We start from the raw sequence: 22866 nt of genomic DNA, 5'->3' as shown, positions 1-22866 counted from the left end.
CCATGTGAACGTTTCACCTTGCACTCTGGGTAGAAAGTCCGAGGCGTGCCGGAAAATAACGGAAAGGTCCGAAGCACGACAGCAACAACAACAACATAACACATGCATCCAGCATGCCATTTGACAAGGATGAGTGACGCAGAAGAACACTAGATGATAGTCATTCGAAAGACATCGGCGCAAGAAACATAAGGTTTTCAGCCAGTATCTGGCAGGAAAAGATGCAATGTGTTTGTTAATAGTGTCAAAGCAGAGATGTTTATGAAAATTGCCCTTCGTGTTCGAATTCGAATCTTGGTGATCATTAGCTGATCAGCTCTAGCTGGGACTATTATATACAGTCCCAGGCTCTAGATAGCTCTACACTTTCATTTACACTACCACTAGCCCCCCCCCCCCACCCCACCCCACCCTCCCCCTCATCCGTGGTTAGTCAAGGTTTAGAGCTTTCTAGAGCCAGGGGATCATGAAGTTATTGAACTACAAACACGTACCCTGTCACTTTCAGAATTGAGTTTTCAATATGGCAGAAAGCGACGTAAGTCGGGGCCATATTTGGAGTCAGTTTAGTTTTGTAAAGTGTTTAGTTTTGGAAAATGTTTGAGCTCCCATTCTAATTTGAGCCACCTAAACTATGCAGCCTGTATTAAAACTAACTAGTAAATTTAAACAAAAATATATAAAATATAAAGTTTTCACATGAAAAAATTTTTCAAATAAATTTCTTTCATTCACAGACTAAAGCTCTTAGAAAGCATCATTTTGAGTTGCATTTTTGAAATTTATTTGTGCACAGTCACGGTGCCATTAAAAGTTGGGATCAGAACCTGTAATGTTCTTCAAGATATGGCCCTGTATTTTTTTTTTCAGCTCTATCTAATATGCCTGTGAACACAATGTACTAGAATTACAGCGGCAATATCCATTTGAGAACTATCATATGTACTGCTTTCTGTCACAGAGTAACCATGTGGATAACAACTTTGAGTTTCCCCCAGTGACTCGGTTTGCAGTGCTAGGATGTACATCCCACGCTTCATCCTCCGATGTAGTGGAGTTTTAGGTTACCTGGTGCAATATGGTTGCATTGCTCACTGTGCCTTGGAGTATGGTGCTGACTTTGTTGTGGTAAGTTGACAGCTATGAATTATTGGTCTTCTGCAGCATTCAACACAGCTAGTAACATTTCTTCAGTTGGGTGTTCTTTGTTGTGAAGGTTGCTACACATATTGCAGATACATGTATCCTAACTGAATTTCAGCCACAAAAATGCATTTTTAGAGGCAAATGAACGTCACAAGACATTATTTTTGGTGCTGAAACTTAAAATTTTCCAGTAGAATATGATCCCATGTCCCCAGCCAACCTCAAAATACCTTTCTAAAATCAATAGAACTCTCAGAATCATGCAAAATGGGCAAGCTAATCATGAATAAAATTTGTAGTTATTTAGGGTAATTCTGTTTGATTAACAGTTTTTAACATTCATCTTGTAAGGTTTACAGGCATTACTGTGGTCTGTCTGACTGCCCTTTAATACCAAGTTTGTGAATTACAAAATTTCCAGAGGTTAATTTGCTGAGTTATTCTTTTTATCAAGTTGATCTTATTTACACATAACTCAATTTGAAGCAAAATTGTTTTGAAATGACTTTAGTTTCTTTTCTGAAAACATCAAATGCATACACTGTATTTCAGTGTCATAATCTAGTTTCCTGTTGAATGATAACCATTCCAAAATTTCATGGAAATCTTCATGAGATTCTTGTCAGAGAAACTTTGGTTTGAACTTTGTTTTTTCATGTACTTGCAGTGTAGTGGACCTTCCATGGAGCCAACCATCCATACCAATGACATTGTGTTGACAGAGCATGTGTCTGTGCTGAGAAACCATGTACAAAAGTCAGTATTGCATTTACATTGTAAGAGATTGACGACAAGTCTTTAACTAAAGAGGAAACCAAATGCTATTAAGATGACATGAACATTATGAAACAAATGTTCTATGTTAACTTTTTAGTAATTTTGCATATGTTTATAGCATATGCCTTGAAATACATATATAGCAAGACCTCTCATTAAAGTATGTTGGGGTTTAGATTAATTTGAAATATACCTGTAGCAAATTTAGTCAAAGCAGTTTTAAAACCAAATCGCAGTACCTTATATCTTGCCTCTGGGCTGAAAGGTCAATCAGGTGAGATATGGTGTCTTTTTTTTCAGGGCTCTGTTTGTCTAGTATCTTGCTAGATAACTGTGGTTTCCTTCAGGTTTCTATTTGTAGATTCCTCCACTCTGACAGCTTATGGGGCATTGGTGACAACAAGCGGTTGACAGCTTTTGTGTGGCTATTTGAACAGTGTGTATGTAATATTCATAGAAGACAACTTGTCATTGACCCTTCTTCTGGCCATATCTATATGTTGCATGTGGGAAAGTTTGTCAGCAAATTGCCAAATGTTTTTTTGCTGGGCGCTCATTCATTGAGTATCCTGGCATCAATGAACAATTAAATAAACAAATAAAACTCTAAAAGAAATGATGAATAAATGTGAAAAATGAAAGTGCATATTTGTTGAGAAAAATAGTATAAACTTGAGTTTCTGTATTTTCCAGAGGTGACATAGTAATCGCTCACTCCCCGACAAACCCACGTCAGTATATCTGTAAACGTGTGGTTGCTATGGAGGGTGATCGAGTGTTCATGCCCAAAAATGATACACACTCATTGGTAAGTATTCCTTCAGCAATTAAACTGAATTCCTTAAAGGTTCTTTTTTTTGTTTACCCTAAAAGACCAAACCTATCATTTATTAAACTTGTTTCCCTGTCTATTCTACAAGATGTAACAGGGGATTATGGTATTGAAACAATTACATGTATATATATTTAGGTACAGGTTCTTGTTTTCTTGTTCAAGGTTGTTGAGGGTTATTCAAACATCATTGTGGAGTGTAAATTGTGTTTTTCACAGTTTTGTTTATTTGTTAAATTATATTGTGTTTAATATGTTGCTGTAGAAGTTTCTGTTACAGTATTGGCAATACGGTGGAGGTACCCAGTATAAAATTTGTAATCTCAGGGGTTAAGCACTACATGTACCTACCCAGGCCTTTTAATTGTCCTCATAGCAAATCAGAGACTTTGTCTCTTAATGTAAATATGTCTGCCAGGAAGCCAAAAAGCTAAATGTGGTTATTGCCAGGCAGTTGAGACGGCTACATAATTACAATTACCCTTCATCAGAAATGCAAGATTGCGTATCCAGCTCTTAATATACCAATGCCAAAGTTCGGGCCGCAGTGGTACAAGTGGAATATTATTTAGGACAGTGTACAAAACCAAGTACCGTAAATCAAACAAATCTCATTAGATCTGACATGGTTTTACATCAGAAGGTTCATCAGGAGACAGGTGTAAATGTCTTTCTGGGCTCTCCCTGGTTTTTCTGTCTCATAAATGTCACTGCAGTGATGTATGCTAAACATTCTTTAGAATGGTACTGAATGAGTTTAGCATTTGCTTTCCACCCCCGATCTCATTCCTCCTCTTACCTTGTATGTGCTTGGTGTAGGTAATGAATTTTCTGTTCATTTCAGGTTCCTAAAGGTCATGTATGGCTTGAGGGTGATAATACTTCCAACTCCACAGACTCCAGAACCTATGGTGCTATCCCATATGGCTTGCTCCGGAGCAGGGTCTTCTACAGGGTGTGTTTGATAAATAGTATCATTTTGTATTTTCTGTTGGTGCTTTACGCCATACTCAAGAATATTTCACTTATACAACAGCAGCCAGCATTATGGTGGTAGGAAACCGGACAGAGCCCCAGAGAAACCCATGATCATCCGCAAGTTAAATAATATAGGTCTCTGTTGAATGCGTATAGGGTGATGCACTCACATTAGTTTGTAACACTCAGTTTTTACCAAGTCAGAAGGTAAGATAAACTGTAACATTCAGATGTTGCCAAATCATCAGGTCTAATAAGGTGTAACAGTCAGACTATACCAAAACAGCATGTATGTTGAGCTGAAACACTCAGATCATGCCAAAGCATTTGGTCCAATAAGGTGTAACAGTCAGACTATACCAAAACAGCATGTATATTAAGCTGAAACAGGTAGATAGCGCCAAATCAGCAGGTCTGATAAGCTGTAACAGTCAGGTGATGCCAAATCAGCAGGTCTAATAAGGTGTAGCAGTCAAACTATACCAAAACAGCACGTATTGTAAGCTGAACAGGTAGATAGTGCCAAATCAGCAGGTCTGATAAGCTGTAACAGTCAGATGATGCCAAATCAGCAGGTCTAATAAGGTGTAGCAGTCAGACTATACCAAAACAGCATGTATATTAAGCTGAAACAGGTAGATAGTGCCAAATCAGCAGGTCTGATAAGCTGTAACAGTCAGATGATGCCAAATCAGCAGGACTAACAAGCTGTAACAGTCAGATAATTCTCATAATACCAAATCAGCAGGTCTATTAAGCTGCAGCACTCATAACAGTCAGATAAATATCATGATACCAAATCAGCCGATGGAATAAGCTATAAGGGTCAGATAATAGCAAATCAGAAGGTGTGACAAGCTGATAATACCAAATCAGCAGGTCTGACATTAAGGCAGTATCACATACACGTAGTTAAGTTTTGCCTATGCCTTCCTATATTACCAAAAGTTAGTTTTCCCCTACATGACTTTGTGATTGTCACTCTTTTTCATTGTTTTTGAAATAGGAGGTTTGCTAGATCAGGTGAGGAAAAATCTCATGTACAGTTTTTGAGAAATGTTAAGGCTGCTTGACACTGTTCTTCCTGTCAAACAGGACATACCATATATATATATATATATATGATGATATTTAAAGTGACCCTCTATCTTGTAGGTTTGGCCAGTTTACGATATGGGAAATCTGAAACACCCAGCTGAAAGATGACAAAGGCGGTAGATGTAGTATCTCTCCTTCCATTTTGAGGCTGCAACCTGTGATCATCTTGTATTTATATGCATTAACCCAGAAATTCATACACTGAGCTTCCAAGGTCTCAAAAAAACATTGTGCCTTCCTTGGCTGTAGGATTGTGCCATCCTGGCTGTACAATTGTGCATTCAAGGGGCTGTAGGATTATGTCACCCCAACCATCCAGGCTGTAGGATTGTGCTTTCCTTGGCTGTAGGATTGTGCTTTCCTTGGCTGTAGGATTATGTCACCCCTAACAAAAGGGTTGTGTTTCCCTTGCTGTAGGAATGTGCCATCCGTGGCTGTAGGGTTGGTTTCCTTGACTATAGGATTTTGCCACCTTGACTGTAGGATTGTGCCACCCCTGGATGTGGGATTGGTTTCCTTGACTGTAGGATTGGTTTTCATTGCCTGTAGGATTGTATCACCCCTGGCTGTAGGATTGTGCCACCCCCTGGCTGTAGGATTGGTTTCCTTGGCTGTAGGATTGTTTTCCTTGGCTATATTTTTTGTACCATCTTGACTGATTGTGCCACCCGTGGATGTAGGTTTGGTTTCATTGACTGTAGGATTGTGCCACCCTTGGCTGTAGGATTGGTTTCCTTGGCTGTAGGATTGTGCCATCCCTAGATGTAGGATTGTGGTTTCCTTGGCTATATGATTACGCCACACCATCCTCCCTGGCTGTAGGGTTGTGTTTCCCTTGCTATAGGATTGTGGCATCCTTGGCTGCATGATTGTTTTCTTTGGCTGGAGGATTGTGCCTTGCCTGGATGTAGGATTGGTTTCCTTGGCTGTAAGATTGTGCCACCCATTTTCTTTGGCTGTAAGATTTTGCTTTCCGAGAAATATGTACGAAAAGATATTTGTGTTTACGCTTAAGAATCACATTGTCTGTGGTGAATTGTGATTTTGTGTTTCCATATTATAGCAAACTGAGACATCATGTGAATTAATAACTGGAATTTGTAGTGGCATGTTTTGTATATTCATTTTGGTTTTCTAGAGACCTGCTGTAAATTATAACAGCTGGAGATGATTCTGATTAAATGTGTAGCGTAAATGGAATCAGGGAGTTAGAAATTTTACAAATGGAAACAGTATTGGTGAAGACAAAAGACAAAAAAAGGCTGTAAAAAGCTATTAACTTGATTAAACTGTCTGATAAAAATCTGATTGAGAGTTTGATAGATTGTAAAGGCAGTATTCATTTATGTGATATAAAGATTATAAGGTTTCTGTTACAGTCATCACAGAGTGTGTAAATCGGTTAGTACTTCTATGGGAGGATTTATATGTCTGAATTGTTAGTATCTTTTAGCGTTGGTCCATGGCCTAATGTGTAATAAACCCATTGGCAAAGAAAATACCACCTTTGAAGTTATTTACTCTTAATTCCTCAACCTTTTCGCATATGAAAGGGCAACTTTCGGTGCAATTTATGCACATTTTTAATTTCATTTTAGAGATAAAACTAAATTGGCTGGATTGGCAAGTTTCAGGGCTTCACAAAAAGCATAATTTTATCAGTCAACACAGTAATGCCTACAGAATATGCTTAAAAAACATGTTGCAAACATGCGAAAAGGTTGAAGAATTACAGTAATTATTACAAAGTGGTCTGGGTAATGGCAGAGTTGGTTAAGTTGGTTGTCTTAAGAATTATTGGCATTCACGTGTTAGACTTGTTAGAATTAGTCTTGATTAGATCCTGACACTGTATTAGATTTTAGCAGTTTGACTGTGATATTCCCCACCATATGTGTATATAATGACCTTTGAATTGGACTTTGATGCATAGTTTATAAATGGCAATTATTCAGTACATAACGGATGTACATTATTTCAGACATTTAGTGTTCAGATAATAAAGATTTAAAACCAAGAACAGCTAAAACATATTCTTGTATTTAATCACTTCAATAATGTTAAAGATATCAGATCAGTGATTATTCGCATAATTGGTATCCCTCTAGCTTTCTGACCAAAAACACAGTTTCTCCTTGATGCAGATAGTGATAATATATAATGTATATATGTATATATATATATATATATATATATATATATATATATATATATATATATATGCTTAGGGTTTTATGTCATACATGTACTTAACAATTTTTCATTTATATGACGATGAGCAGTAAAAAGGTGTATGTGCATGTACCCATATTGTGACTTCTTATGGCAGGGTGAATCCATGCAGCCAAAGTGTTGCTGCCTCTGAAGTATCATGCCAAAGACACCAGACATGACACCCCACCCAGTCACATTTTGCTTAGGTATGACCCGACCTGGGTTACCATGCTGATTGTGTCCACCTTCAAACCCCAATTAGAGAGTTTAATTACAACTGAATGTTTGTACGTCCATGGGACCTTCAACTGTAAGGGATGGGCTCTTTTCAAGTAAATATGCTCATCTTAGTACCCAAAGTGGAAGGATTACTTATGGATAGGTGCATGACCTTCTGATAAAAATGTAAGCCGAGGGTTTGACGCCTGCTTTCATAGTGTGTGCACTATGCACCTTGTAACCCCATATAGAGGGTTTCTTAACAGCTATGTTTGTCTCCTTCAAACTTCTTTCAGCTCCAAACCCGAGTTGCAAGTGGGTTTCCTGATGGCTGAGTTTATTCTCCCATAAAACCCAGTGGATAGTTTCTTTACAGGTAGGCAGGTGCAACATAAACTTTTATTAGGTGGCTGGGCCTCCGTGGCCTAGTTGCGGAATGTAAATCTCGGCGGTGATGGTTGATACAGAGAGTTACATTCCGGAACTATCCCTGGCCTAGTGGTTAGCTTTAGAGCGCAGGACAATACCTCAGAGACCTTTCACCAGTGCGGTTCAAGTCAAGCTGATGCTGGCTTCCTCTCTGGGCGTAAGTGGGAAGTCTGCAGCAAGATGCGGATGTTCATGGGTTTTCCTTAGCAAGGTTCCATGTACATGTAGCTCCTTCTGTATATTCAGGCGAGTGTGGCCATCGACTTTCCAATAAATCTTGGAACATGGATAGTTGTGGAGTTATTGCCTTACCTTAACATCAAGTTCGAGTTTCGGGCCTTGTCGTGTGTTTTCGACTAAATTATGTGTTGTTTCTGTTTTGTGCACTGACAGCTGTCCACATTTGTTTTTTTTTCAAACGCATATACCTGAAATGAAGTACATGTACATGTGTTTGTCTTCAACATGGCAATTTACAGATCAAGCTTAGTTTCGCGCTGTTTAGCTAATTTTCAACTAAATTGTGACCTTTTCGTCTAATTTTCATCGAGGACAGTTTTTCGTTTTTTTTTACAAAACGGTGCCTTGTTCTGAATTGAAACTTGGTACATGATTTCACCGAGACAAGTTACTGTTTTGGGCAGTCTCACCCATTTGTTATGAAATTATGGCCGTGATTATTCCTTTGTGAACTTCCACATATGTAGCTATTTTTAAAAATATTTTGACTATTGGCAGCCTGCATTGGGAACTTATATGGTGGTTGATGCTGAAAGGATGCCACTTTAAACTTCAAGCAAAGTTTTTTCTAGCTATTTATCGGTACACCTATAAAAAAAAAGTGTGTTAACCTCTAAATCAGGCTTAAACGGCTGACTCAAACCTGTTCACCTCCAATCAACAAGTGAATTAGATGGTTTTCTTCTAATGGGCGGTGGTCATCTCCTGTTCAGTAGGTGGGTGTCAGTTTTCGGCTTTACAACCCGCAAATCTAATGCGGGTCCAATCGTCCAAGGTCAAAATCGTCCCTGGCAAATCGTCCAAGAAAGTAGGTCAAATCGTCACACATCGATCGTCTAAGGTTTATAGGCTGCAGTCACATCGTTCAAAAATTAACGACATAGTTAAATTTTTTTTCACTTATAAGAGGTTATACAGAAGATTTTCATCCAAAAATTCATAGTCTCTACTCAAATCAAATTTTCAGTACTTCCTAAGAATAGTCGAAATAATTGCCTTAATTTCAGTAAACGTGAGGCTCATATAACGTTACTATTTATATAATCTTAAAATGGTTCCTAAGTCCGAAAAAGTTGTAACGCGACCCGCGTATAACTTTGAGAATTTATTGTATGCGCCCTTCTTGACAGTAATGATATCATTACGGTTATCCAATATAAGGTGCTTGTACTTTGATAACAAATAAGCATTTTGAATCCTGTATATATATGTGATGACATGCATTTTTGGGTATCCATTCACCTGTTTGCTGCCAACCATAAGCATTCTTTACGTTGTGAACTTAATACCAACAGCAAAATATAAACTCAAGCTTATATCAAGTGTAATTTGGGATGAAGTCCAGATTGCTCACATTTTAATCAAGGCCAAATGTTTTCTAGCACGGGACAGAATGATAGGCCTGTATAGGACAATGGCACGCTATATAAAAATTAATTGAGCAGGTTTAGAATAGCTGTCCCATCCTTTTATATTAACCTATACGAAATGGCCCAAAACTTCAGTCCAAAACAAAAAGTAATATATGCATATATGGATAACTAAAGAAGGTTTTTCAGAATATCTTATGTCAAATTTTTTGCACCTTTCTCTTTTTGTTCCTATAACAGCGGTACCGGTAGGCATAAGTATTTATTCATATCATTCTTGTTTAACGCCAGACTCAAGAATTTTTCACTTTTACCCTAGCGGATATCAATAAGTTTTATGTAAGCCTACATGTAAATTATGACACTGTTAATATACATATGTAGGTATAAAAGTAGGATTTTTTATACACTGTGGTGAAAATAAGCTAGGTGAAAAGTTATGAAAACCTGATTTTCGAAGAGGGCTTATATTTTAATATATTTAAGAAATAATGTTCGCAATGCCAAGCAGTGCGTTAGAATTTCGAATAACTGCACCACCCCTGGCATTTAAATTGGTTCAGAAAGCCTTAGTGTGAAGTAATGGTGGCCTATGTCTGATAACAGTTTTGTCGGTGAAAATCAAGTCTACAAATGAGAAAAATCAGGCTTGAAAAATCCTGTTGTGTGCTGGCCAAGAAGACAGCTGCATTTGTTGAGGCCTATACATTGAATTTCACGTGTTAAGACACGTGCACCTGTGTGAAATCACACTTGCTTTTTGGGGAGATTTATTGTAGGTATAATAGGATATCATAGTAAATGATAAACACAATCTATCTACTACTTGGATTCAAGGTTCTTTACACCTACAGAGCTTAGTAGTACCGTACGTAGGTTATCGGGTATAGGCCCCAAACCTTTATGTGCAGGCCTGGAAACTTGCTTAGCATAATGAAACATTCTGAAGGCACATATGTCGTTTTACTTTTTTTTCTTCTTCTTTTTTTTTTTACAGTATACCATCTTATCATCCTATAAGATCTTGATTTATATTGATTTTATTATCAATATACTGTATAGTTGATAAAGATACTGTATAGGCCTATATATACACTGTGTCTGCATCATGGATGCAAGGGTGAAGGATGTTGCCCTGCAGGGTGGTGTCCCTTGAACGTGACTCGTGAATCCCATGACAAGTCATGTGAGCCGGCGTGAGTTTGGAGCCCCGTATCGAGGATACAGGAATTGGTGAAACACACGACTGATGACTAACAAATTCCATGGGAAGTCACTTGACTGAAAACCGCGAGGTGGAAATATCAGATAAACTCACTTCATAAATGCTTAATTTGTTTGGGGACATTCACGTGGTTTGCCAGTGTCACGTGCGAGCTCCATCCTCGTTCCCGGGCCACGATATCAAAACCGTCCGGCTTCGCAAGGGGTTTCCTCTTCAATAGCATCTTCTTCACGAGCAACCTGAATTGTGCAAAAGATGAAGGGATTTGTCGCTGTATTGTGCCTTGCTGCCGTCTTTGCGGAGACAAATGCTTTTTACAGGTAACTAACAGGCCAAGTATGACCAAGTAATAACAGGGCAAAATTTTGGCGTTGTCCACACCTTGTTTTGCGATTGAAAGACAACATAGCCTGTTTATCCCGGTTCCAGGTAACTTTACAACAACACGGGTTGACATCGCGACGAACGGGTTGCTCTTTTGACATAGGTGTGGCATAACGGCTATCGTACTGAATCGCATTTGGGACATGAAATGAAGTTGAATTAAGGACTACTTGGTAAATGGAGTAAATGGTGTGAATGAAGTAAAAACGCAGTTTGTCGCATATTTTTTTTTTTATATTGGTAAGGGAAATGTTCTGAAAACTGGTGCTCTAGCCGAGTAGATATCTACATGTATTATACCATCCGTACCCATACATATCCCAGTATAATATGTGGTATCGTGCATTATCTGCATGTACCTTCAAGCTAGTCATTGTATACCATACATTTAAGACTTTTACTTTCCACTTGAAGTACGCAGAACTGTGATTTCCTGCCAAACACTACATGTCTGTGACTCACTTCACTGAATTTGTAGATGAAAACTGATCGAAGGCTATACATCTGTGGCAATACGTGGCAATGTCTGCATGAAAACAAACCTGTGAAAAAGTAAACCTGGGAACCGGTCTATTTTATCACTTCTGTAGACATTGGTGCAGACAAGATTACTCTCTAGCTTCAGTTTGAAGTCACTTAGCTGGCATTAACTACATTTGTACCGATGTACTGTATATGTGTGATTGACCGATGAAGCTGGAGTAGAAACATCAGTTTTCTTGCACCAGTGAAATTGACGGTCTTTGTTTGGTCAGGGCAATATCGAGGAAAAAATGGAAGGATCTTATTCCAAATGTTAAAGGTAACATTGTGACCATGGGGAATGAAAATTTGGAACATACAAATCAGAATGATGCTCTCAATTTTATGAAAACTGAACTTTTTTCTTGGGAAATCATCACATTTTTTGAAAATTGTTTTTAGGTTTAATTCAGCTTGATTATCTTGATCACGAAACAGTTTGGAAGCACAAACATTTTCCACAACTAAATTGGCTCTAAATATGGCTCCTATTTTATTTATGAATTTCTCTGAAGTACTGGTGCATGCATGCCATAAAACTTCAACATGGTTCATAAATAATCTTGCATACTTCCACATTATGTTCTTTTTGTCATTTTGCATTCGCAGGATAAAGTTGCATAAATTTAAGTCTGTTCGGCGCCAGTTGGAAGAAGTGGGGACAAGCATTGAGCAGCTGAAACTAAGATACTCTGTGCTGTCTGACAAGGTTGGGGGACCAGACCCAGAACCTCTGTCCAACTATCTGGAAGTAAGTGATATACGATTTTATTGGCTACTAACTGATGTCATGCAAGTAAAAAAGACACGCCTATTTTTGTCATGTTTTGGATGAAAGACACTACCTTTTCTTGTCTGGCCATATGATGAAGCAGCTGTCTAAAACAATGAACTGATCCTCATGCCATATCAGACTGGTTATATTTGCTCAGCGTTTTGGGCTCGGGTAAAGTTACAGAAATTGTTAAAGTGAACTGTTTTGGGAGAAAGATGTGTTTTAAAGTGTTATTTTATAGATTGCTTGAAAATTTTTGTTAGACCATCACTCAAAAGTGACATGTTGAAATTCAATCAGGCTGTGGCAACATCACACAATATTCTGAATTTTAATACTGGTGTTATTTTGCAGTCAGCTATTCAGAACTTATTGTTTGGTCATGTGATTTAGTAAGATGGCTTATTTCTGTGTCGTGCATGTTGATTTATGAGTTACCGATCAGTCCAATCTAACTGGTAATTACAGGCCCAGTATTACGGAGCTATTGGTATTGGAACTCCCCCTCAGCCATTTAAAGTGATTTTCGACACTGGTTCATCTAACTTATGGGTTCCTTCCAAAAAGTGCAAGCTCACTGACATTGCCTGTCGTAAGTATAACTCCATCTTCTCGAGACTTCAACAGTGGAATGTGTGTTGTACATAACATGTTTCTGGTGTTCTTTTTGAACAAGTTGACGGTTTCCATTCAAACCAGTTGTTTTTATCTTTGAAATTTAGTATACGTACAACTATAAATTTGTGTCTGTGTGACTATTTCTATGTTTCTGTCTTTAAATTAACTTTTTGTTAAGACAGAAAAGATAAGATCAGAACCTTTGATGGTAGGTTGGTACATGCACATGTACTCCCTTTTTCATGTGTAATTCCTTAATTGGGGGGAGTCTGAACAGACGAGTTCAAACAAGTGTAGGTTGACCTTTTGTCCAGATTTGTATTTTCAGTGGTATTTGATAATTTGTACTGGTACTTGTATGCACACATGTAGTACAGATCTCTTTTATCTTTTTGACATTCATCCTATATAATGTATTTCACCTAAAGTTGGGTATGTAAAAATCGACGTTTAGAAGCTTGTGAAGACCTTAAAATGATACTTTTGATGACAATACTTAAGATTTTCTAATAATAAAAAAAAGTGTGCAAAAAAACTCTTGATTGGTCCTATAAAGTGTATGAATCGGTCCGAATTAAACAAAATGTTTCCCTTTGAAAATGCTTAAGTTCGGGTAAAGAGTGTGAGACATCATGACCTACATGTAACACTGCTGATATGGATAATAGAGTAAATATCAACTATTAATCTCTAAGCACTCCTCCACCACTCCACAACTAGTAGTACTTGTGAGAACTTTGCTACAAGGTCACACATGTATTGTGTTGAGTTCCATGACATTGATACCTGCGACTGATAAACGTTTGGCGTGAAGTGTCGGTTATACCTGTGTTTGTAGATTACATATACTTGTCACATATCATATGTCCATATCAGTGGTTTGCCGCAACAGAATTAAAGTCCCAGATAGAAACCCCAATCTACAGTGCTGATGCGAAGGGATGCTTTTGACCACCAAACTCTTATTATTGGCCTGCTAGTGTTGTACAGTATACCTTAACCAGCACCCACATGTGTAGATACTTACTTCAGTCCCACCATATAACTCCTGACCTCATAGGCCTTACATTACATGTATGGGAGTAGTTCACTCAGGGAATTGTCAGTCTCATGTTGTTGCTTAAATTAATCTATGTCAATATTAAGCCCATTTAAAGCAAAAACAAAATAGTGGTAAGTGTACATGCATTGTGTTAATCTAATTTTGATCAGATATTTTTAGAATACAGTGTGTGCGCTATTTTTAAGTTTTTTCATATGTTTTGCAAAATCAAGTCCTGTGTATCTTGCCTGAAGTATAAAATTTCCCATATTAGATACATTTGTTGTGTTGTATTAAATCATCATAAATGTCCTATTTCAGCGTTATTTCCATTATGTGGCATATTAACTCTTCATACTTTTGCAAATATTTTACTAAACTTTTTCAACATTTCCCTCATATTTAGAGTATTTGAAATCCTTTCCTCTTATGTGCCGATCCTGATGGGATTTTTTTTTTTTGCGCTTACTGCATTGTTGTATTCACACATTTTCCCTGCCTCCACAGTTCTGCACAACAAGTATGACAGCACCAAGTCCAGCACATACAAGGCCAATGGTACGACATTTGAAATCCGCTACGGTACTGGTAGTCTGACCGGCTTTCTCAGCACTGATAATGTCAAGGTGAGACTGAAAAACGAAACCTGTCATGCTTTGTGTACAGAAGACATATTTGAGTGGTTGCATAAACTGCTTTGCTAATGTTCACACTTTTGTCAGGAGCAACAAATGAATACGTGTTCAAGTTTAAGAACTGTCTTTCTGGCAGTGTAGTTTTCATGATTGAATCTGTATGTTTCATTATGTATTTATTTACTTGATGTGTGTTCTATGCTGCCAATCAGGAAAACCTGTATTCGATATATATATGGTACCAGTTAATAAACCGCATCCAGGTGATCTTCAACAGGCTCTGGACATGGGTGTTATAAAGTTGAATTTGCATGGCAAGACTTTTTTTGTGTTGTCTATTTACAAGGTTACTGCCACTTTGAACAGAGTATGGTATTCAACAACAATCAAGCAATAAATTGTCCAAAATAAAGCAGAGATGGATGGTCATGGCCCTTTAAGGACAAAGGAGTTACATTTTAATTATTTAAAAAAAACCTGTCTTAACACTCCCTATCAATTTGATTTTTGTTTTTTTGTCACAGGTTGGGGACATCACTGTGAAGGGGCAGACATTTGCTGAGGCCACGCAGCAGCCTGGTTTAACGTTTGTTGCGGCCAAGTTTGATGGAATCCTGGGCATGGCTTTCCCGTCTATCTCTGTGGATGGTGTGGTGCCGGTATTTCAGAACATGATCAAACAGGGGCTGGTCGACCAGCCTGTCTTCTCATTCTACCTGAACAGGTCAGCACTGTTTGTTGTCCTCACATCAGTCAAAGGAGGTTATGTTTTTGCAGGTGTTTGCTTGTTTTCTGTCTGTCTGTCAGTCAGCAACATCATGGAAAAGTTACAGTAGTCAGGGATATGGGTGAAATTTTGATGCACAAATTGACCTTTGGCTAAGGACTGTTCCATATTTTTTTTTTTTTTTTTTTTTTTATTTAAGAATTCTTCACTTTTCAGGGGTAGGACAGAAATGCGGGTTCTTGTCCCTTTTTTTCTGTAATGATTGAATGAACTTGTACATTTTATTGGGGCAGAGGTTTGTGCTAATTGTTACAGTTACTGTTAGGCTACTGTCACAGCTGCCTGTAGATGTGGTATTTGTCTTCTAGTCAAGGGTTAAGTGAGGACAGGTGCACCCAACTTTTGTGGAATGTGCTAAGTGCGTAATACACGAGTCGTGCAACTGGGAGAAATGAAATATATCTTTTTAACAGTAAGTTTGTCATTTTCCTGATGATGACAATAAAAAAAAGAAAAAAAAAGTGCTGAAATCTCTAGTCTATCTTTGTACGAGGAGAATGACATGGCAAAATAAAAGACTGAGTCACAATAGACCCTATGTTTTTATCAGCAGAGCAATGACACAGCTTCAAAAATGTTGCTTCACAATGATGCCTTCATATTCCTACATTTGCACTACTTGTTTATCATGTACAATACCCTGTCTGTATGGTTGGCGGTAGTAATCCAGAGTATTAGTGTGCCTGTACAAAGTACAGGTGTAACTTATGTCATACCCCACATGTTAGGGGTGGTATCTTAAAAAAGTACTGCAGGTATTGAGATCAGGGTTCACGGGTAGAACACAATAGCACGAGGGGCATATTCCATCGTTCATTCGATGTGACTTATTAAATACTGTCAGCTACCAAATGTATTGGTGTTGTGACTTGTGTATTGTGTAATAGAATCAAAGTTAAGCAAAATATAAGGAGTGGTATCTCAAAAAGTACAGCATATATATAATTGACCTGAAGTTTTACATGCACATAAAGCACAATGACTCAAGGGGTATGTTCCATCGCTGATGTTCTATCGCTGATGTTCCATCGCTGATGTTCTGTGTGCATATTATTACCTTAATTAACAAATTCACCATCTCAGTACTTTATGTATTGAGCTGAGGTTTGCATTCATGTGTCTCCTACAGGCGAGCTCTTTGGTAGCCTTGCTAAGATATGTAAGTGTTAAATACAAGTATTGCAGTCTGTAAGGAGTCACTTGGACAGTGATGCAGTAACGGATTTAAACCTTTTTGCATGAATTATTCTACAGCGTTATTAATGATCATAAGATTACATTAAATGCTCAAGGCATTTCGACCACAGACATAGCTGGCGGATCTTTTGATATAATTGAGGAATGTTTAATATCTGATCTGGGCAAGTTATAATTCCTATGAAGTGTCCTTACCTGACCGATACATTTTAGCCTTCAGATTCTTATGAATTAAATTTTCATATTGCATCTAAAGTTTACATGTAGTAGTGTATATAGAATTTTTGCTGTTTTGCACCGAGACACTAATCTGTTCACGTGAAGTAGGAGGGCTGGGTCAAGACCCGTGGAGTGCAGTGGTCTCAAGGGAAGCTAACTCTAGATGCCTAAGACTAAAAGACACTATGGCTTATGTATGTTGGTATGTGTTGTAACAAAGTTGTGGAACTGGTTTATCAGAGACCCAAGTGCTGCAGAGGGTGGAGAGCTGATCCTAGGAGGAAGTGACCCCAAATATTACAGCGGTAACTTCACCTACATCAACGTGGACAAACAAGCCTACTGGCAGTTCAAGATGGATGGGTGAGTTGTACCAGACAGGAACTCAGACAATTGTCACAACAGTGATCAGGGTTGGAATTAAGCTCCGGTGATGGTAACCCATTATAAAAATGGTTTACCACCCATTCATTCATTATAAGTTATTGATTATTTACTGCACTTATGCTGCAAACAGTCTGTTGTTGTTGTTGCCGATGTTTCGTGCCAAAATCCGGCCTTGACATGTCTTGTCACATTGGATTTGTGGACGTAAGTTACGCCGTCCACATATTTTATGAGGGACTGCAGTGACTGTCCACTGATGCCTTGAATTTTTGCCTCGCCGCGAATCTTGGAAATATGTTCCAAACATAATTTCATTGGAACCTAGTAGATCTTTTGTCCTCACTTGTTTCATCTGTAAATTTGCTGTGAAAGTCTTAGGAAAGAAATGTTTTTTTTGTGACCGACTCAGAAGTTGTTCCCTTACTTTTCAACATTTTCAGGGGAGATGAACATACCATTTTAGCTGACTTTCAGCGTGCGTGGTTACATGGAAGTCTTTAGATATATTAGATAGATAGATAGTGATTAGATAGATTGCTACGATCGCGTTTCCGCTCGTTGTACAAAATGCTGACAGTATTCAAATGCCGGGGTAAATTGGCTTAAACCCGTCTTGTGGTTCAGATTTTAAATGCCTTTTCCCTGTAAACTTAAAATATTTGAATCTCAGGATTAGCTCATGGTGAACGTTCCCCATAATTAGACGAACGTCGACCCATGCGTAACCCGAATGAGCGTTCACCGCTTAATCCCAACCCTGAGTGATGTTTGCTTTTCACTTTCAAATTATTTTTTTTTTTTTTTTTGTGGTTCTAGCATATTCTTGTCACTTGTTTAAACCTCAGTCATTCATTCGTTTGGAATTGCTTTTGTACATTACTGCCTTTCACCTATAAAAATTTAGCTTTTTTTCAAGTGACAAGTTTTACTTAATTCTGATTGATTCATCCAATGTACGGGATTCTGAAAGTGCATGGTTGTAGGCCAAACTTTAGGTGAAATATGGAAACTGTTTATATTACATATTTAAAATTGATTTTAATGTTTACAGTGTTTCCAGTCAACCATGGGGTGTGCAGAGATAATACTGTAGCAATGTAACAACCTGACTGTGTTTGATTCAGCTTTAGGTTTTAGGCTTCTTACTGTACCTGGCAAATGGTAGTTGTTTAAGCAAGGAACTTTTGATTGCCATAAGAATGACCAATCTCATATTTTGCGAATATGAAGCATTAAACACCAGTTAAGTAAATAAAGGATATTGCACAGTGAAGATTGAATAACATAAATATTTTTTGAGTGAGAGGTGGAAACGATGACCCACAAGATGCATTTTGCAATATTCTATTTATTATGATTTTGTACATTTAAAGAATGAATGATTATGGTTTAACGATGTATAAGCAATGTTTTTAGTGGTAGGCCTATACAGACATACATATGTGATGTTGTACACAATGTCCTTCATGATGGTGTCTTCTTGTTGTGCGAGGCAAGAATGTTAAAGGTGACTAAACTTGTATTTTGATGTCATCACACTGTGCTCAGATTGGAACGTCATAAAAGAAAATGTTTCTTTTTTGACATCATGACGTTTGGGTGTGTAATATCAAAATGTAATTACAAAAGTGATATCTGAGTAAATTATCACTTTTATTGGTGAAGAAAATCCTGGTATTTACCGTTGAAATAAATAATAAATAGATAAAATTTACTTGTCTCGAGACATAAAGTCAAAAAAACATTGCCAGTTCAGAAGAGATGGTGATATTAATCAGGCTGATTTGTCTGTTGTGTAATTACAGTGTCAAGATGAACGGCAAAGCAACTACATTCTGTAATGGAGGTTGTCAAGCTATTGCTGACACTGGCACTTCCTTGATTGCTGGACCCTCCGCTGAGGTTACCAAGCTGAATCAGGCTATTGGAGCCACCCCATTGGCCAAAGGAGAGGTCAGTGCCAGAATTTAAAAAAGTTTTTTAGCTGGGGTCAGAAGAGAGTGGAGTAGCTATATTTCAGTGGATATTAAAGTTGTTGATATGATTTCATTCAGATTGCGATACAGTGTCATCTGTGTTGGTGCATTTTATTTTACCCAATGGACAAGATCATCAGTCTTGGGTGTTTAACACTGCAATAATAATGGACAGTAAAATTTAGAAGAAAATTGGCCAAAGTGTTTACAAACTATAACTTTGTGTTATAAATATGTATTTTAATATTCAAACCTCCCCAAAACAATTAAATTCATTAAATCCAATTTTTATTTTTTGACAAATGCTTGCTGAAAAGCAAATCTTTCTGTGTAACGAAGGCCTGGTATAGAACACTGTTCATTGTGTGACCTCATTGGAGGCCTCCATGATGAAATCCATGTATGCCAGTGTTCAGCTGTCATTTTTCCTCCCTCACAGTACATGGTCGACTGCAACAAGATCCCCAGCCTGCCCACCATCTCCTTTACCCTGGGAGGGAAAGACTTCACACTGGAAGGCAAAGACTACATTCTCAGGGTAAGCTTAAGTAACCGTTTGTACAGGTTTTTCTGATGTTAAAGTTGTGTCAGAGTGATCCCCCTTGTCTTGGCACAACTGCTTGTGGCTTGGGAGGGCTGCATTGGATTCATGAAGTTTATCAGGAGTACACATCTACATGTACAACAGTAAAATTATCTCTTAAAGACAGCTTCTTTCTTTACCAAAGTTTGGTGTTGATGAATGTGAAATTAATAAAATTGTAATAGTAGTTTGGACTCCATAGATAATTTGTAATGCTAAAAGCCCTACCATGTCTGAAAGTAGTAATACAAGAGACATCACTCACATTTGTAACATTGAAAACTTGGCAAAGACTATTTTGTCCTGAGCAGGTTTAGCGGGAGACTCTTGATGGGACACACAAAGAGGAAAAATTACAGTATAACTGTAAATCACCTGTGTTTTACCTTGTTGTGTGAACACACCTATTCCGAAAAGTGTGATGTTAAAGGAGGGAAGGGGTTTTACGAGTTCAGTGTTAATAACCTTTCATTTGTTTCAGAAAGAAATATGCTCCTGTAATTGTGATCAATAGTGAATTGTCCTTTTCTGAGCTTTAAATGTGATTCCATCAGTTTTAAAGGCGACTAAATGCAGCTTTTCATTTGAATCCTGTAGGTTAATGCCAGTGATGTCATCAGTCATCAAACCAAATTTAATAGAGCTTCTGAGTACAGAACAGCATTGGGCTGTGCAGAATTTGAAAAATCTTTCTAATGCTGTGTTCTGGTGAGACAGCAGGCCTATTCATAGCAAGGACTTTTACAAACAAGCAGGTTAAGAAAAACCATATCTGCATGTATATGTATAGGAAAAGAATCTTGGAAAGGATTATTCAGGCTTCAGCTTTATAACACTTATTAAATGCTAGTTTTTGTCATTTTGCTAGCAAAGGACTATGAAGCAAAATAATCCTGTTTGTGATGTTTTGTTACAGTGTTAAATATCCATGACCATTGCAATGAATACCAACCAATAAATCAATCTTATTGGCTGAAGTGTTAGACTAAGCAATATTAAACCGATGATAGACAAACAAAAGAAACTAAATGTACTGTAAATCTTCAACATTTTCCACCTCTCAAGCACTTTTTTCAGTGGAATTTTTTGTATAAAATTATCAAAATATATGTGCAACTTAGTTTTCAACGCCCCATAGTTCTCTCGGAATGTTTCAAAATATTGGTTTCAGAGGCGATTGAAAAAGTTGAAGAATTAAGGTATATGTATTCTGGTGCCTTCATCCTTGGCTTGCCATTTTTCCATATGTTTTCATCATGAATATGGGTTTTCAGGTCACTGCCCTGGGCAAGAGTATATGTCTGAGTGGATTCATCGGCCTTGACATCCCTCCCCCAGCAGGTCCCCTGTGGATCCTTGGGGACGTTTTCATTGGACGATTCTATTCAGAGTTTGACACAGGCAATAAGCGTGTTGGGTTTGCCACATCCAAATGAGACTAGAAATGAAGAGAGAGTGACTGTGTGTTTATGATAAATCTGAGAGAAAGGGATATCAGTTGCACAATAAAGACAGAAGGAAAATTCAAACGAGTAATTGCTGAAGTAAATTTCATTGCTGAGATTTAATGGAGTCCATATTTCAAATGTAAATTCTTACAAAGAATGGAAATACTGTATTCTACATGTATTATGTGGTGTTTCTCAAGGTGTAGTGTTCAAATTGTCTATAGCAGAACAGCATACCTGTTAACTTATAATAGAAGATCTCTACTTAAAAACGTCCAGATTTTTGGATTGGTTTTATTTTTCTTATTAGCCGTGTGGTGTTAATTCATTTTGTTGTGCCTAGACGTTCATGTTGGTCATACACCGGTGCATTACATTCCTACATAGTTTCATATTACTTCGTGACCTTGTTGTAAAATTGTTGTAAACCACAGCACTAATATACTTTGTATCTGAGTACATAGTTTTAAATATTTGTATTACAATGAAGAGGATTTTACGAACATGAGGAAAAACTCATTTGACATAACTTTGATGATATCCAGTCCACTCCAATCAATACTCATTGAGAAATGTGCGTGTCAAGACAACCTGGATTTGCTTCTCTCTGTCTTGGCTTTCAGATTGTATGGAAATTTGATGGTTTTTGTTGTTTTCAGTGAAATTCCGTGTTCTTATTCACTAATGCATGTTGATATTTTCTGATATTCTGCTAATGCATTATATTTCTTGGAGCTTGCAGGTTTTGGAATGCTTTATTGCACAGAGTGGCTGGGAATTCAGTATATTCCAAAAGTTTCACTAAAATTCTTTTTGTGCAGAGAATACATCGACATACCTCAGTTTTGGAGTTCTCTACTGAATCAGAGATGCCAAAAATTCTTCTTTTACAGTTTGTGTGAGAAATTTCAGTAAGGCTTTATTGCTAACTTGTGTGACTGTTTTGGACAACATGAATCCCCTAATTGTCCATAGTGCTTATTCTTTCCTTTAGTTGTCTCTGTGACACGTCTTTCTTTTGTCTGTGAATACAGCGCACACCCTGTAGAAAGCATACAAGTACTGCTGTTTTGGTAATTGTAACCCTGTAGCACAAACATTCTCAGTCTCTACTTGCTTTCTGTTCCATTCAGAGGGTTATCTCCCCATAGTCCCATGATATATGTACCTGTACTTTCCTCCACAAATGCAGATTTTGAAAGATGCTAAGTGAAATTTTTTCATGCTTTTCGATTTTACTCTCTTCAAATCCAATTGTTCTCGCCTGTCTGACCAGACCTAGGTGGGGACGCTCTGAAAATTAAGCAATCTGCTGGTTATCGGGGAGGTAACCCACATGAAACAGAACACACAAATCTCCAACTTCCTCGCATGTAAAGTGTGGTAGCTTCTGCATGCTGCTTGTCTGTTTAACACATAGATTAATCAACGTGGCACCACGATCTGCCTTAGCGGATTCTCTGGTATTGACATCCCACCACCTGCCGGCCCTCTGTGGATACTTGGAGATGTTTTCATTGGACGCTTTTACAGTGAATTTGACGTGGGCAACAGCAGGGTTGGTTTTGCAACAGCAGTTTAATACGACATCGCATTTTTGTACATTTTAATGTTGCTGAGATATATTTCTTTCCTGGACTGTACTTGTGATAATAAAAAAAAAACTACGCTGAATTTGAATCTTTGCTCTTGTACTTGTATCACTTTATTCTTAAATATGCATGAGAAGTATTTGTACAATGGTTTGGTTTGCCCATGATGTTAT

General features: G+C 37.7%; 2 protein-coding genes across 4 annotated transcripts; both read left to right on the top strand.

Moving 5' to 3' along the window:
• Window positions 1–2: 2 nt before the first annotated feature.
• LOC135468272 (mitochondrial inner membrane protease subunit 1-like) lies at window positions 3–6843 on the top strand. 2 transcript variants are annotated; one of them, XM_064746428.1, is made up of 6 exons: window positions 3–193; window positions 962–1128; window positions 1814–1902; window positions 2617–2731; window positions 3600–3710; window positions 4889–6843. In XM_064746428.1, exons 2-6 carry the CDS (start codon window positions 1021–1023, stop codon window positions 4937–4939), a joined length of 474 nt encoding a protein of 157 aa, XP_064602498.1. In that variant the 5' UTR covers window positions 3–193; window positions 962–1020; the 3' UTR covers window positions 4940–6843. The 2 variants fall into 2 exon arrangements, with proteins under 2 accessions (XP_064602498.1, XP_064602497.1); XM_064746427.1 differs by having other exon boundaries at window positions 119–204.
• Window positions 6844–10692: 3849 nt separating this feature from the next.
• Window positions 10693–22786, top strand: LOC135466266 (lysosomal aspartic protease-like). 2 transcript variants are annotated; one of them, XM_064743677.1, is made up of 9 exons: window positions 10693–10848; window positions 12044–12185; window positions 12678–12801; window positions 14377–14495; window positions 15029–15228; window positions 16948–17070; window positions 18900–19047; window positions 19510–19608; window positions 22522–22786. In XM_064743677.1, the coding sequence occupies exons 1-9, from the start codon at window positions 10784–10786 to the stop codon at window positions 22681–22683; spliced, it is 1182 nt and encodes a 393-aa protein (XP_064599747.1). In that variant the 5' UTR covers window positions 10693–10783; the 3' UTR covers window positions 22684–22786. The 2 variants fall into 2 exon arrangements, with proteins under 2 accessions (XP_064599747.1, XP_064599746.1); XM_064743676.1 differs by lacking the exon at window positions 22522–22786 and adding an exon at window positions 20928–21818.
• The last annotated feature ends 80 nt before the right edge of the window (window positions 22787–22866 follow it).

The sequence above is a fragment of the Liolophura sinensis genome, chromosome 6 (genome assembly GCF_032854445.1).
Source record: "Liolophura sinensis isolate JHLJ2023 chromosome 6, CUHK_Ljap_v2, whole genome shotgun sequence".
In the NCBI taxonomy this organism is placed as follows: domain Eukaryota; kingdom Metazoa; phylum Mollusca; class Polyplacophora; order Chitonida; family Chitonidae; genus Liolophura; species Liolophura sinensis.
This window is presented reverse-complemented; position numbering and strand designations above follow the sequence as displayed.